Consider the following 17,055-nt stretch of genomic DNA (forward strand, 5'->3'; position numbering starts at 1 on the left):
TAAGGCTACCAACTGTGACTGTTCATCTATTCATCTACTTACAGATATTTTAAAAATCTCACTTTCAGTATTAATAGACATTTTATCTAAAAAATTACTGAATCATATAATATTTCTGCTGCCATTTATTTTTTAAAAAAGAGTTGATTTTGAAAATTAAAACAATGTCGAAAACAACAGTTGATAAACTACAGCCCATGGACCAAATCTACCCACAATCTGTTTTTGTAAATAAAGTTTTATTAGAACACAACCATGCTTGTTTGTTTATGTACTGTCTATAGTTGCTTTGGTGTTAACAATGGCAGTGTTGAACAGTTGAGATGCAGACCATACGGCCCACAAACCAGAAAACAATTATTGTCTGGCCCTGTACAGAAAAAGTCCGCTGACACTTGGTTTAAAACAAGAATGCGTATTGAAACTACACCTTCTGATTGAAGATCGTGACAATACCACAACCATAAATCTGCAAATAATTTTAATACCCTGGACATATATGAAAGTTCAAATATCTGATTGTCTTATAGGTTTATTTCTTACCTCTGAGATATCTGCACAAAAACCTGTTGTCTGCCTTAAGTTTTTTCTAATCTACAAAGCTTCCTAAGCTAAGTAGTACCACTGATATAGATGTTCCCAAATTAGGAAATAGGAATACCGAAGTTATATGAAAGTGATGGCCAAATTCTAAATATAAATACATCAGAAAATTAAGCAAAGGAGCATCTCACTGGTCAGTACAGTCAAAGTAGGAAGTTGAGATTCTGACAGGTAATGTCAAAAAAAAAAAGAAGAAACTACTCCAAGTGTTACACATTCTTACCACGCGTATAACAGGAGGACATAGATAGTAGATGTTAGATATCAGAGCAGGTAATAGTTACTGAATAACCCCAGTGTATATGGCATCATAATGCATATGCTATAAAACAGAGAAAAACAAGGCCCCAGTTTCCATAGCTTCTCTAGAACCAAAAATGATCACCACTATTGCACAATATATATTTTTTTAATATTATGAACTTATGCAACTCAAAAAACTACCTAAGGGGGCTTCCCTGGTGGCGCAGTGGTTGAGAGTCTGCCTGCCGATGCAGGGGACACGGGTTCGTGCCCCGGTCTGGGAAGATCCCACATGCCGCGGAGCAGCTGGGCCCGTGAGCCATGGCTGCTGAGCCTGTGCGTCCGGAGCCTGTGCTTCGCAACGGGAGAGACCACAACAATGAGAGGCCCACATACCACAAAAAAAAAAAAAAAAAAAAAAAAACTACCTAAGGACTATTAAAACAGGCTCAAGAAATTCCAAATGCTGTTTCAGTTACAGTCAATGAGTTCAATATACTATTTTAAAGTTCTTTTTTAGTTTATATTATTTAATGGCTAACTTCAAGGGAATCCTATCTTACCTTCTCATCAGTCTTAGAACTCCTGGCATATTTGTTTGAACAAGCTAGAGGTTTCAGAAAATTTAGATCATGGGAGCATAGATGTTAGTGGCAACCATGTCAGGGCAAAAGCTTTCAAAAAAGCTTTGGTCAAGTGATATGCCCAGAGCAAGGGGATTCTCACCTGATCAGCAATTAGGCTAAACTATCTTGACCTGTGGAATAACTGGCATGGTAAAAATGAGACACTGAAACTTCTAGTAACCTATTCACATTCCTGTAGGCTTAGGAGGAAGTGAGCTCCATAGAAATGAGAGCAAGAAAAGCAACTGGCTGCCCACTAATATCAGTTTGCAGAGCAGCCAAAGTTCTGGGTGTAGTGCTTCAAGTTGATCAGTGTAATTCACCAATGAATAAATGTGAAAATTACTCCAGCTAGTCTGCTGAGCTACCCTGAGTAAAATCTACTGGTTAGCTGTAAAGGTAAAGAAGCGTGGCAAATAAAATTACCTGATGAGGATATGGTATTATTCAATTTCTTCCAGCAGATGCAGTTTATAACTCCAGTGCTATCATCCACTGCAAGAGAAGCGTAAAAGTGTAGAACAGAGATATGGGCATTCCAGGTGAATTAGCACATTGCCATTGCATTCAGCCGAACTGGAAGATGACATTTTCAATAGCCTGGTTGGGCAAATCCCTGAGCACACTTTTCTTCCACCCTTAGAAATAATCTCTCACCACACTCCAGTGGGAATTGCTTGTCTGCAATGTCAGTGTAATACATGAGCCCAGCAGAATGTAGTCAGCGTTTCTCTTACCCCATCTCAAGGGTATTAACCTCTCCTAAAAATGGTGTCCTCAGGAAGTTAAGTGCAAAGATCTCAATATCTGCTAACATGTAAAATCAGCCTTGCACTCCAACCTGCGACCAGAGACCACTGCCTGATCTGTAGTTAGAGGCACTCAGAGCACAGCCATCTGTCACCATGTGCCTCTCTCGCTAGCTTGCTGACTTACCAAGACAAAGCATCCCAAGTCTTTTGGCCTGGGCTTCTCTTTGAAAGAGCTTCTGCCCAGTCCTTACCACTGCAGGGGATGTAAGGAAAGCTAAGCATATCACAGAAGGGCAAAGTTTTATTTTCATAATAAAAAATAATTATACTTTGGTCACACAAGCAGTACTGGTCTGGCTTATTTTAGCCACAGTGCAAAAAAAAAAAAAAGAATTTCCATTGTACTTGGATTTATAACTGCAGAAAAATTTGCAGACGTTTCAAGGATGATAGGATCAAGGAATGAGAGGTGTTTCTCTTGGCCTAATTTTTGACAATCTCAGAACAGAGGTTGATCAACATGGGTTAAGTGGGCTTAATGATTTTTAAAAAATCATCAGCTAGACTGTTGTAAAAACGCATGTAATTTAGAAGAAACATATGGCAAAATTCCTTTATTGCTTGTTTAAGTCTGTGTTTAAAGCAGAAGCTGAGAAGAATACTTCTTATACTGAAATAAATTCTAGATGGATTTTATTTTATTAAATACAATATAGGTAAACTTAAGAAGATGAGAAAAAAAATGGGTGAATACTTTCAATCCTGGGCTTACAGTTGGTGGGGGGGAGACTTCTTTAAACAAACCTGAAAATCACAACTCATTCTAAAAGTCTGATATATTTGACCAACTAAAAACTAACACTGTATAGCAATTTTCCAAATAATGGAGTTAATATCTTAATATATAAAGAACTCATATAAATTAATAAGGAAAAGACCAAAACTATAAGAGAAAAAGTGGCAAAGAAAAAGAATACGCCATTCATGGAAGGTACAAAAATGACCAGCAGACATATGTCAGTATGCTAAATCACTAGTTACCAGAAAAAAGAAAGCAAATTTAAATAACTTCTCAACTACTAGAATGACAAATATTAAAAATACTGATACCCTCATATGCTGTTAGCAGGAGTGTAAATTCATACCAAATTTCTAAAGACTAAGTTTGGAAATGTGTATCAAATTTTGAAATGTATATATCCTTTGACTTAGTATTTACTTCCAGTAATTTATCCTAAAGAGAAAAATGGAACAAATGCACAGATATATATATTTTGTATAAGGCTGTTCATTATAATATTGTTTATAGTACTGGAAGTTGGAAATAACCTAAATGTTTATAAATATATAAGTGGTTAAATAAATTACAATGGCAAGGCATATGAGAATACAAAGTTATAATGAAGATCCACGGTCATTGCTATTAATCTCATTGCAAAACAGAAATTATATATATATAGTCATATATATCATATATAATCTAATTTATGTAAAACATTAAATAGTGTGTTTTGACAGAAATGATCTTAAGACATGAAAATGCTAACAGCAGTTTCTTTTGGAGTATGTAGAAGGAACCCCATATTCAATGTATACATTGACTGTAAGCCTAATTCCAGAAACATTAAAAACAGAAAGAAATAAGGCATATCTATATTTCTTCATATTAGGAACATGTTAGAAAAACCAGGAAGGATGTTCACCTAAACACTGATATTGTTTTTATCTGATTTACAGCATTTCACATGAGCTTTATGTACTTCATTAAAATTTTCTCTAGCTTTAAATTTTATTTCATAGTGAGTATCATTTTAAGAAGCAAAAAAAAATCAATAAGGAGATTTTGAGTTAAAAAATAATGTATGACACTTCTAGGCACACTATTTCTCTGGCCACTTTAAAATTTTGCCTTATAATTCTAAGTCAAAAAATATTAGCACATGAGCATTTGTTCTAGAAAACGTGAGGTCATTCTGGTCTTGACTGTAGTCTCCCAGGGTTCTAGGTCTGAGCTTGAGTTGCTGCCAGGTGCTCTGTGTGCTCAGGGCACCGCCACCAAACTCTCTGACTTCCTGGTTGGTAACCTCTCCCAGCAGACACTGCCCTGGCATCCCGAGGCCTGGCTACTGGAAGGCCCTGGAAGGGGAGTGTCCTTGCCATGCTGGGCAGTGTCCTCCCTAGCTAGGCAGCATGGCCTGGGCTGCCGGCCTTTTGTTTCAGCCATGGGACGAATCAGGGTGAGCAGGAAGTAACCCCAGCATATAGGCCTGCAGTGAGTCAGGAGGAACAGGACCTGGGACAGCAGGAGTAGCCACCTGGCAGGTGGCCTGAGAGCCAAGCTGGGCCTGAGAACATCAGGGTATGTGCAGCTCTCCCTTGAACAGGCCTCACAGGAATTAAAGTCCCAAGTGTTTATACTCTCAATTACTTCAGCCTTCAGACACTTTTCATTTCCCCACAAACCACAGATGTGCCATGCTCTCACGACATCCAGTCTAAGAGAAATGTTTACTGGGGAAGAGTCAGCCATATTGCCTTCATCTCTTTATGATGGGAAAAGGGGTTAAATGAAACGCCTTTAGGTCAGAGGCATTATATCTGGCCTGGTTCTACAGCCAGGACTGATGTCCTCAAATAGCCTCATTCTGATCTAAAAATCAGAAAATTAAAAACCAGATGCAGCTGATTTTTGGGGGGGTGGGAGGAGGAGCATGGGACAGAGAAAAATCTTTTTCTTTTTTAAAAAAATTTTTTAATAGACTTTATTTTTAGAGCAGTTTTAGGTTCACAGCAAAAGTGAGCAGAAGATACCGAGGTTTCCCATTATCCCCTGCCCCCTCACACATGCAGCTTCCGCATTACCAACATCCCCACCAGAGTGGTACGTTGGTTTCAACTGATGAATCTACATTGACACATCATTATCACTCAAAGTCCATAGTTTACATTAGGGTTCACGCTTGGTGTTGTATATCCTGGGGGTTTGGTCAAACGTATAATGACACACATCCACCATTAGAGAATCATACAGAATAGTTTCTATGCCCTAAAATTCCTCTGTGCTCCACCTATTCATCCCTCCCTGCCCCCTAGCCCCTGATTAACACTGATAGAAAAATCTCTTTTTCTTTTAGAGTTTGAGTTATATGGAGACTACACAGCACACTGGAGTCAGTAAAGAGACTGGACCCATCAGTGGAACCTTGAGCAAGTAACTGAGCCTTAGTTTTCTCATCTATAAAATGGAAATAATATCTGTCTTTTCCCATTTCAAAAGACTGGGAGGAGAATAACATGAAATTATGCATGCATACGTGCTCTGTAAACTGACAGATACTATCATTTCATCACTGGTACTTGGAGAGGAAGTACTATAATGTACCACAGATAATGTACTTGCCAGCAGCTGGGTATGCTGTAGGAACTTAGTGAATGTTTGTTGAACTGCCTGGAGAAAAAGAGAACCAGTATCTTTGGTAAAATAAAGCAGAGAAGAGATCCAGTATGGGGATGCATGACAAGATAATCTATTTCAGAGTTTTAAAAAAATATAAGCTGTGAAAAAGCAGAGGGCATGAGAAATCTCATCTCTCACACGTTATTGTATAAGCACAAGACAATCATCCCCAGGAAAATGAATATATGTTGAAGAAACTGTATCTGTAAATTATCAATCATGCACAGACTGCCAATGAAATGTTCTTGGTCACCTAGTTCAACTGCCTTCTGTTTTTCCCCAAGTAGAAAAAGAATACAAATCCAAGTGAATACAACAAAAAATGACAATGTTAATTATAGCAAAGGTTGGAATTCAAAGTTAAGCTTCCCACAGAATATCCAGCTTGGCCTCTTAACTACAGAGAATCTTAGGCAATATATTAAAATGATTACATTAAACTCAATGCAAAAAAAAAAGTCAAGACCCATGACACTAAAATCATATTCTAATAGTTCACTGGTGTCCAAACTACAGAAACCCTTTACTTAGTTTCTATCATCATAAGGGAAGGGAAATTTTCTGATAATGGATATTTACCCCTTTGGGTACTAAAAAGCTTTTTTTTTTTTAACTGTTCTGGATATAAATCTTATAAATTATTTTTCATATCTCCCTGTCTTCTTAAAGAGTCTACTTTAATGTTAATCTGGCCTTTTATTTTAAAGGTATCAATATAAACATATATTGCCATCCTTTGCTATTTATAGCTATGCCCTAGGTATCAGGTATCTGTCCCTGATCAACCAGTGACCCTAGACTGTAGTTTAATTCTTCTGCCTCCTAGCTCCCCAGCAGCTGTCACCTGACAATATTCATCAGTATCATTCCCACCCGTTGCCTCATTTTACACTTAGTCCACGTTGGTGGCTGCAAATGGTTCCCAATAGAGGACAAGCACATGGGGGTTATGAGAGGCCCCAGCTGCTCTGAAAGGCTGGGGTTGCTTCAAATTCAATGTCCAGCTAAGTGGGGTCCTTCCACATAAACTCAGTGTCAGACACAATTGTTCTTACCTCCACAAATGTAGAAAGCATCTCTTTCTCTCACTCCAATTACAGTTCCCAAGATATCTACCTGTTTTATTGGATGCCCATTGTAAAAAAATACACCTGAAATTAAAGGGAAAAAAAGGCAAAGTCCATATAACGTATGATGACATTTTCTGCTTCAGTAAATGTTAACTGTGTCAAAAATCAGTGGCATGCTGCTTGCTAAAATTTCAGACTTAAGAATCAGCTCTTGACAAATGCCAAACCCCAAGAAATTCAGATGTCTTTTCCTCAAGGGTTATAAGTAGAAAGTGTGGCTTTAAAGAAGCTTGTACTAGCACAGAAAAGAGAAAACCAATATTGTCCAACTAGATCTGGTTAATCTTCTTTCCACTTGTGAAAATGAAATGCACCTGCCTGTAGAACTCTCATAAGGGGCCTAAAAACAGCCGCAGTATTATGAGACACAACACAGTACTATGTTTTGAGGGACTGGAAAAGGAAAGAGAGAGGAAACCAAGAGAAAAGGCTTTTCTAGGAAACCAGTCATCATTTCTACGAATTAGCAGTAGCACTTTTTTTTTTTTTTAAGAAAAAGAGAAGATAATTAGGTTACAAAACACTACCCTTTGGGGCCAGCAGATTACGACTCAAAAACTTCTCTTTTTAAAATTCTATTTTCAAAGCCTAGGCAACAGATGCCAGCAGGCAGGTTCCCGCCAGAGGAGAAGCGTGAGAGGAAGAACCCTACCCACCGACTCCCAGAGGCCTTTTTTGGACTCTGTGACGGAGATGGAACAGAGGGTCTCCTGGCAGTGGTGAGCCCTCAATTCCCACCCGAGACCCCAGCGCTGTCCCGGCTCCCGTGGGGCCCCCAACATCCTTACCTGAACTGCCTGTTTGGGCTTAAGCTACTTGCATTGTGTTCCTGTCACCTGCAGCTAAAGAGTCTGGACTAAAATCCTCTCCAACCTTTTTTTTTTCCTCCCTACGATGAAAGACTTCTTTACTTTCAGAAAGAGGCTATAAACTTTTAAATGGAGACTTCCTTTTCAAATAAATACATGAATCGCAAACAAAGAATCAGTCATCACTTCAGGTATTTGGCCACCCTCACCCTCTCCGGTCCTCGCCAAGTCTGGTCAGAGTCTGTCTTCTCCACATCCATGGGGGGAGGGGACCCTGCAGCCTGAACCCTGAAGCCCTTCAGAACCCCCAGAATGGCCTCCACTGATGGTTCTCGTTTCCCATGTGGACAAAGGGGCTGGGGACCAATCGCCCATGGCCGCGTCCCCAGGGGATGGACAAGGAGCTTCTGAGCCTCAGTTAGCCAGAGATTCCAGGGAGTGAGATGTGGTTTGAAGATGTCAAATTCAGCCGAAAGAAGGGCCCTCCCCCTAGCAGAGGCATACTTCTAAAGATGACTTAGTGGACTGGAGACCGTGCAGAGGGCAACCTTGGGGGCCAAGAGCTGAAACGGCAGGGCCACATGAGGGAAGGAGCCTGGGTCCCTGTGTCATCCCCAGAGCAGAGTCGCTTCCCTCCAGGAACACTTGGACTGAATAGGGTCAAACTGGTTCCACAGAAGATCCATGAAATCTTAAGAGCAGGACGGTTCTGATTGACTTCTCCTGAGTTCTTACCATTGAAACCCAGTGATGACCTGTGGGGAGACCCTCAGTCCTCCAGCCCTGCCTGCCTGCACTGATCAGACACAAAGGAGAGAGGGCACCTTCAGAGGAGGGTGACCCCCATAGGACCTTTGCTGGCAGACTTGGGCCTACTGCAGCAGAAGGGAAGTTTAAATGGGGAGAATGAGCCTACCCCAGGGTCAGGGGCATGGCATCCTCTGCTGAATGAAGTGTGCCCCACCATCATGCCCTGACACGCTTGTGTGCAGAGACAGGCTATGGTATGGCCCTGCTTTGGTCCAGCTTTGCTGTAGGGCTAAGGCGGGGGGATGAGGGTGGCCTGAGCTCCACACTGGTCTCTGGCTGCAGTCAGCCCTTTCTGCTTCCCCAAATGCGCTGGACTTTCTATCTGTGTGCTGAGCAGAGCCAAGTTAGAGAGAGCTCTTTCCTAGAACCTGACTGGCCTCTGTCTCCCCCAGCCTAACTGATGGTCTGTCCTGGTTGCCGGGCATTAGAGACAGTGTGCTCCTGGTGCCATCAGAGACGGTACACCCCCCCAGGGCTCTGCGTGGCTGGTGTGGCTCCCAGGACACCAGCAGTGGGAGGCCCTGTGGACCCATGGAGGGCCTGCTGCCTGCCCCTGAAGAGTCTTTCCAGCTGGTCCAGAAGCCACTGTGGGGTGCTCTGCTGGTGATGTTGAAAGCTTGAGACAAGCCCCAGGATTCTTTGGGTCTTCCTGGGACACCCTGGTATGTGCCGCTATGGTGGTTTTTATAATGAAGAGCCGACACGCTTTAAGAAGGGGAAAAGAGCCAGCCAAAAGGTGTTCTGCCTGGGCTGAAGTATACAGAAAAGGCAAGTATACAGAGAAGACTGGACTGACGACACAAGCCAACAAGGTCGTCAAGTCACCTGTGGTAGACGCCAGTCCTCCAATATTACCAACTCTGCACTGGGCAACACTTGAAAAAACCTGAACAGGTCTCCACTGGAGGGCACAGTAGACTTTCTTGAAGAAATACAGAAAAGGGAGCCCCCTAAACTTTCTTTTTTTAAATTTATTTTATTATTTATTTATTTATTTTTGGCTGTGTTGGGTCTTCACTGCTGCCTGCGGGCTTTCTCTAGCTGCAGTGAGCGGGAGCCACTCCTCGTTGCGGTGCGCGGGCTTCTCATTGCGGTGGCTTCCCTTGCTGCAGAGCATGGGCTCTTGGCACACAGGCTTCAGTAGTTGTGGCTCATGGGCTCCAGAGCGCAGGCTCAGTAGTTGTGGCACACGGGCTTAGTTGCTCCACGGCATGTGGGATCCTCCCGGACCAGGGCTCGAACCTGTGTCCCTTGCATTGGCAGGCAGATTCTTAACCACTGCACCACCAAAGAAGCCCCTAAACTTTCATCTCATAGACTGACAATGCTCGTCTTCAAGGAGAGAGTCGCTCATAGATGCGAAAAAACAAGGAAAAACATCATAAAAGCAACAGAAAAAGAACAATGGAGGACAAATTAGCAGAAAATAACAGATGGTTTGAATAAAATCACAAAGAGAAAATTGATTGAGAAGGATATAAACTGCTTGAAAATAGAGAAGAAAGTTGCCCCAGTGTGTAGAAACTTGAACTATACACGTCAGAAGCACAACCTGCACAAGAAGAAGGAGGACATGGATGGGACTTCCCTGGTGGTCCACTGATTAAGACTCCACGCTTCCAATGCAGGGGGTGCAGGTTTGATCCCTGGTCAGGGACCTGAGATCCCACATGCTGCACAGTGTGGCCAAAAAGTAAAAATGAAAAAGAAGGAGGACATGGAAAAAGCAATGGAGAGAACCACTTCCTTCTATTAACACTAGAATCTCCTCTATGAGAAAAGAACTTGAGAAAGCTGGATGGCAGCTCTATCGACTGAGAGAAAGCTTGATGAGCTAAGAAAAGAAAATAACAACAACAGATACTGGCTAATGCTGAGTTTAATTTGCAGCCTTTCCCAAGTGGTCCTTTCACTCCTGCTGCCTTTGGTCTACATGCAGCCCACAGAGCTCCAACCATATCAGGGGATCCATCCCCTGGATCATCAGGTCCCCAGGAAGGAGGAGGGTCACTCTGGAAGGGCTCAGGGACCCAGGGTCACAGGTAGCTTTGATTCAGCTTTCACAGCAGTGACAGCTACATCCACAGCAAGACATCTGCCTTTTTTCTCTTTTTTAAAAGTACTTTTGGGACTTTCCTGGTGGCGAGGTCGTTAAGAATCCGCCTGCCAATGCAGGGGACACAGGGGACACATCCCAAACCAAACCACCACAGTCAAGCTTCACGATATTCTATTAGTTTAACTCTAAATTCACAGGTTAATTTCGGGGAGGTGACATTCTACAACCACTTTGCAAGGCAATTCAGACGCTAACTAGCCAGAGTAAGGTTGAATTTCACAGGTTAAGGATACTGCCTCCCTCAAGAGACTCTCACTTCAAGCATCAGCCCCAAGTTTGAGGGTCCTCAGGCCATGCACACTTCTGAGCAACTGGCTACCAACACCCTCCACAACAACCTCAGGTTTGATACTTTAATAGAATGACACACAGGACTCAGGAAGGTGCTATACTTAAGATTACAGTTTTATAATGAAGGGGACAAACCAGGACTAGCCAAATGAAGAGATGCATAGGACAAGGTCTAGGAGAGTCTAAGCATAAAGCTGCCATGTCCTCAGGACACATCACCCTCACACATCAAGTATGATTACCAACCAGGAAAGCTCATCTAAGCCTCAATGTCCAGAGTTTTAATTAGGGTTTCATTACATAGGCAAGATTGACTGAATCACTGCCCACTTGACAACTCAATCTCCAGTCCCCCTCCCCTCCTGCGGGGTAGGGTTGATGTCACCTGGCTCAAAACCAACCCTCTACGCACATGGTTGGTTTTTCGGGCCTGAAAGGCCCCCACCCTGAAACTACCTAGCAGCCCAGCATGAGGCACCTCATCAGCATAAACTCAGATGTGGTTCAAGGGGTCCACCATGAATAACAAAAACACTCCTATCATTCCAGAAATCCAAAGATCTTCCAGGAACCTCGAACACAGGCCAGCCAAATTCTTCATTACACATTTGTTTCTTTGTGTGTGTGTAAGATACTCTTTGCTGTTTAAACATTTCTAAATTTTATGCAGTCAAAATAAAAGGTTTATTTTTTTTATGACAACCAAACCAAACACAACAACAAAACAATACAAAAATAAAACCTAGACTAGTAGCATTTCCCAGCCCTCAGAACCCTAGAGTATAGTCTAAAGAAGATCACTCTATGAAATTATGGTTAATGTGTTCTTCAACCATGAGGTTTTGAAACCAAGCAGGGCCCTCCTGGATACAAAAGCATTTCCGTGTCCCTCGTTTCTTTTTTGTAGGAAAAAGGCTTCAGGATCCTAGACCTTCCCTGAGTTCCAAAGGGCAGATTCAAGTAGTTACTAATTAGGGGAGTGAGGGAATGCAGAAACAAAGAAAAAGCAGTCAAGAAACAATAGTGCAGCAATAAAACAGAGTCCTAGTTCCCCCTCAAGGGATATACCTAATAATCTGATATACATCTTTGAGTTGTTCTGCAGAAACTAAGACCCTCACCCAGGTGGAGGATGGTAACTACAAGCTGAGACCCCAGACTGGTCAGAACCAGAAGGTTGATGATTGAGATTCCTGGAATACCACCCTGTTACCTCACCACCAACCAATCAGAAGAAAGTCATAAACCCTGTAGCCCTCACCCCAAATGTTGCTTTTAAAAACTCTTCCCTGAGGGGACTTCCCTGGTGGCGCAGTGGTTAAGAATCCGCCTGCCAATGAAGGGGACATGGGTTCGAGCCCTGGTCCAGGAAGATCCCACATGCCGGGGAGCAACTAAGCTTGTGTGCCACAACTACTGAGCCCACATGCCACAACTATTGAAGCCCATGCGCCTAGAGCCCATGCTCCGCAACAAGAGGAGCCACCACAATGAGGAGCCTGTGCAACGCAATGAAGAGTAGCTCCCGCTCGCCGCAACTAGAGAAAGCCCACGCACAGCAATGAAGACCCAATGCAGCCATAAATACATACATACATACATACATACATACATAAACTCTTCCCTGAAAACCATGAGGGAGTTCGGGTTTTTTGAGCCTGAGCTGCCTGTTCTCCTTGCTTGGCCCTTGCAATAAACCTCTCTCTGCTCCAAACTTCAACGTTTTGGTTTGTTTGGACTCACTGTGTGTCAGGCACACAAACTTGGGTTTGACAACAGTTTCATTTTAAAAACTACATCTGAAACATTACCACCAGTGACATAACAAAGATCACTGGGAGAAGTTTTCCTTGGTTTGTTGTTACTACATTATACAGTTCTTCACCCACAGGAAGAGTTAAGCTTCTATAGCATCCCTGATACTTCCTTGAGTACCTACAGAAGATCTTTACGCAAGCCTGGCATTTGGTGTGAATGAATTTCTTCCTGAGGAGATGAGCTATGAAGACTACCAGACTGTTCTGGAAAACAGACAACAGTGGGGGAGGATGGCTGCCTTCCAAGGAAAAAACCAGATCATTTCCAACAATGTTTAGAAAATGAAGGTGTGGTGAAAAATCTGCACAAAAGACTTTAGTATAAGGTCATCCAAATATATCTGTACATAGAACGGGAAACACACAAAACGTGGTCTCATTAAAATTGCATGCTTGAGATTCTTAACTACTTCTGACTCATAGCTTTCTATTCATTCAAAATAGCAAAGAGAGTTTAACCAAACTTCTCATATAGCACAGTAAACATGTGAAGATACATCCACAACTATGTAAATTACTTAAATTTACCCTAAACTATATTTGCTATATTTGGGGGTATGAAGATCCTATTTTTAGTGACCACCACTCTAATTTAAAAAAATGAGTTCAACTTTACATTTATAATGCTTTGTTGCTCCAATTACTACTACTTGAGAGCCCACCAGAGGCCAGGCACTGTTTAAGTGCTGGGATTACATAGATGAACAAGGCACATGATGTCCTCCCTCTCAGGGAGTTTATTTTATTTTGATTCTCATCTATTCAAAATAAAACCAGGGCTTCCCTGGTGGTGCAGTGGTTGAGAATCCGCCTGCCGATGCAGGGGATACGGGTTCGTGCCCCGGTCCGGGAAGATCCCACATGCCGCGGAGCGGCTGGGCCCGTGAGCCATGGCCACTGAGCCTGTGCGTCTGGAGCTTGTGCTCCGCAACGGGAGAGGCCACAACAGTGAGAGGCCCGCGTACCGCAAAAAATAAATAAATAAATAAATAAAACCAAACCCCACAAGAAAATCAGGCATGGTTAATCCTCATTTTACAAAGAAGACACCTAAACTTTACAGGTGAGTCACATGCCCAGGCCAGGTAAGTGGTGAAGTTAGGAAAGGGAGCAAGGCCTGAGCTTTCCACCACAAGCAGGCCCAGAGAAAAACTGAGTATTTTTAAATATGAAAGACCTCAAACCCAGGTAAAAAACATTCTTCAGTACAAAGTTACTCCCCCAAGCATCTATTTAAAAAATAAAAATAAAAAAGAGACTGTTTTTAACTTGCACAGAAATGAACTTGTTTGAGGATCCAGGTTATGTCAATTTCAAAGGCTGCAGCTGGAAAGGCTCTGCTAAGCCCCTAAGCCCCAGATTTCTGTAGCTTTGGGGAAGGGAGGGTGGGGTGCAGATGCAGCACAGAGCAGCCACCAGGCCGACCAGCCACATACCTGGCACCTGGTGGGACTCCTTCAAGTCCAGGATATCCCTGATGTAGAGTTTTGCGAAGGCTAGAAACACAGGATCCAAACCCCACAAGAGGGAAGGAGTTTCCTCTTCACACCGGCTGGATTCAGACTGCATCAGGAGGCTGGGCTGTGGCTTCCAGCCAACACTGAAAAGCTCTGCATTAGAGCCGAAGAGCTGGATGGGAGACAAAAATCAGGACGCAAGGCTGTTAACGTGGATGAAATCCACACGGCCCCTAAGCTATTCCCAGACGGGCATCCCGAACTCTGGAAGGGGTAGATCAGGGGTCCGGGGCCTGTCAAACTGCACGCCAGGGGCCTCCTAGAGCCGGCGGCCTCCTAGCGCCAGAAGGGCCGGGCCTGCGTGCTCCGAGGACCTGTAAAGAGGTGCTTCTCCAGTGAGGACCCGTGAGTTCCTTATGGCTCTTCCCCAGGAAACTCCTCTGCCCCATGGGAGTGTTTCTCCTTCTCCAAAAGTACCAATTTCTAAACGGTTAAACACCGACTTTTCACTCTGGGGACAGATGGCCATATATGCGTACCCTGAAACCGCTTTAATGGGTGGAGTCCAGAGAGGAATGGGCGTCCTCGTGGGCACACAACAGAGAGGTAGAGTGGGTGGGTCTGTCCGTAGCCCTGCCGCTGCACCTTCCGGTGTTCAGGATGACACTGAGAAAGGGTGGAAAAGGAAACGAAAAACAGATCAGCCGTAGCCCCTCCCGCCGGGCCCGCGCCCGCGCCGTCGGCCCGCAAGTCCCTGGAGCGCGCAGGCCCGGCCCTTCCGGCGCTAGGAGGCCACTGGCGCCCACGGCCTGGAGGCGCCGCCGCCGGCCCCGCCCGGAGCAGGAGCGCTAGGCCGAGGTCACCTCTGCTTGCTCCCAGCGGGGGGTGGGGGTAGGGCCTGACACCCTCCCTCGCGCTAAACCAACCACTGTGTCCCCGCCCCGGCCTTTCCTTCGCACCGCCCGCGGCCTCGCCCCATCCCCACGAGGCCACGCCCCACTCCGCCCACGGCCGCGCCCCATTTTGCGTCTCGCGGCTGCTTCGCCGGATACCCTTTTCCAGGTGGTGGCGGGGTTGGTAGGATTACGCGTGGTCCGTTTGACTCTAGCAGCGCCCTCCCTGAGCCTCCCGGGGAGCGCAGAGCCCAAATCACCGAGGCCTGGGAGCTGGCCCTGAAACTCCCGCTGCCCAGACCCCGCCTTCCAAGTCCTCCTTTCATCCGGACCCCACCAGTCGTGGGACCCTGAGCCATGACCTCCGAGAGGTTGGAACTGGTTCAGACAACTTTTTTTTTTTCAGTCCCTGATATTGTAAATGAACACATAAACAAAGCAATACAAAAGCAGGATTACATTGTGGCGTATTTAAAATGTTTATTTACACTTGATAAATGATTTATTAACACACGCAATCTCTGGTACTGTACAGTCTCACTTTAGATAATGTCAGGATCTAAATTTGAGCCCATGAGGGAATGCGAGGCCTTTGCTCTGCCCAAGACTAGCCTTCTTTGCAAGATCATGACAAAGTTTGTCTCCCTTCCTCTTACAATGTCTATACTACGGAATGTTGTACATTTAAGAATTTTGAAAACTGGCGTTCTGGTAAATTATGGCCACCTTGATGGTGCCTGTCCCCAGTAGTCCTAATTTAAGGTGAGAAGAGATAGCCATGTTGCACTTTCATAAATAAATAAATAAGCCACATCATAACATTACTTGAGATGGCAGGAGTTCTCCCTAATTTACAGGGACTCTGTAAAATGGCAGGAGTACAGGTCATGTTGGCAGGCCATTCCCAGGCGAGGTAAGTGGTGGCCAAAGAGATAATTGCTAAACTATTTAGCAGAGAAGGAACTGCAAGCAGCTGGAACAGAAAATGTATGTCATTAGAATCATGGCATTTAATTACATCCCTGGCCACTGAAGAAGCTAAAAAACAGAATCCTTGGTAAAGCATTGCCCAGACTCTACTGCGATGAACAGTTGGATCTGTCAGGTTTAAGATTTAATTAAGAGAAGACACCTTTCTAATAGGGGGAGGTCCTCTTCAAGGAAGGACACCCAGTATGACACCCAGTAGGACGGGTGCTTCCAGCTGACTTGTAAGATGGGGAAAGACAGGTTGGGCAACATTTTTTGACTGTACACATCTGCTCCAGGGTGGCACTCAAGAAGAAAATCACTACTGGGTGTACACAGAGCCTGAGAAGTTTTCGGCAATGACTCTTATGACTCTCAAGTGTAGAGTGCTAGAAACAAGGGCCCTTGGGGACTCCAAGCTTACTGCTGGCCTTGGGGAGGGTCACACCCAGTTGGGGTGACCAGAGCAGACTGCCCCTGAAGTCATCATTTACAGTGAAGGGAGGACTCTTTGGAGTCTAGGGATGCTCCTTTTGATCTGAGCTCAAAATGTGGAGTAGGGTGTGGAATGGAATTTTCTAGACTGCTGAAGCATCTAGAGGAGTATGGGAGGATCCTCTTCCCTGTCATCTCCATCAGGATAGATTCCAGTTTCCCCAGGCCACTGCCTAGATGTGCAAAGGGACTGGAGGGCTCTTCAGCTGGGGATTCCACAACACGGCAAAGCAGATATTTCAAAACTCAACAGTCAACACAATGCTAGGAACCTTTCTTATGGCTTCTCAATGTGAAATAACTTGGTTTTGCAAGCTTTTTTGACAGACTAGACAACCCTTTCTAGAACGTTAAGACTTTAGGAAATTCTTCTGGAAAATGAGGTGTTGAACTGCATGTCTTCTACCTCAAAACGCAAACTGTCTTGCCTTAACCATTTTCGGCATTTTAGAATGTCTTTCGACAGGTAGAATAGAGTTTGTCCACTTGCAAGCTGAGTTAGATTTGAAGTTTAAATTAGCGGATGAGTAGTTTGAAGTTTATAATAAAGACAACTTATCAACATTCTTACTATGTTAATGTTA

The 17,055-nt window shown here is 44.0% G+C and overlaps 1 protein-coding gene across 2 annotated transcripts in view; it reads right to left on the reverse strand.

The window, feature by feature from the left end:
• Positions 1-14,748, reverse strand: part of STN1 (STN1 subunit of CST complex) — a 36,814-nt gene extending 22,066 nt beyond the window's left edge. Inside the window, exons 1-4 of one of the 2 annotated variants that reach the window (XM_079701738.1) lie at positions 14,654-14,748; positions 14,094-14,286; positions 6,737-6,832; positions 1,899-1,967 (exon numbers count right to left, since the gene is read on the reverse strand). In XM_079701738.1, coding sequence (XP_079557864.1) covers positions 1,899-1,967; positions 6,737-6,832; positions 14,094-14,226 — 298 coding nt within the window. In that variant the 5' untranslated portion in view covers positions 14,227-14,286; positions 14,654-14,748. The remainder of the gene's footprint in view (positions 1-1,898; positions 1,968-6,736; positions 6,833-14,093; positions 14,287-14,653) is intronic. The other variant, XM_079701739.1, reaches the window with a different exon arrangement.
• Positions 14,749-17,055: the final 2,307 nt, after the last annotated feature.

The sequence above is a fragment of the Hyperoodon ampullatus genome (assembly GCF_949752795.1).
Source record: "Hyperoodon ampullatus genome assembly, chromosome: 1".
Taxonomy (NCBI): Eukaryota; Metazoa; Chordata; class Mammalia; order Artiodactyla; family Ziphiidae; genus Hyperoodon; species Hyperoodon ampullatus.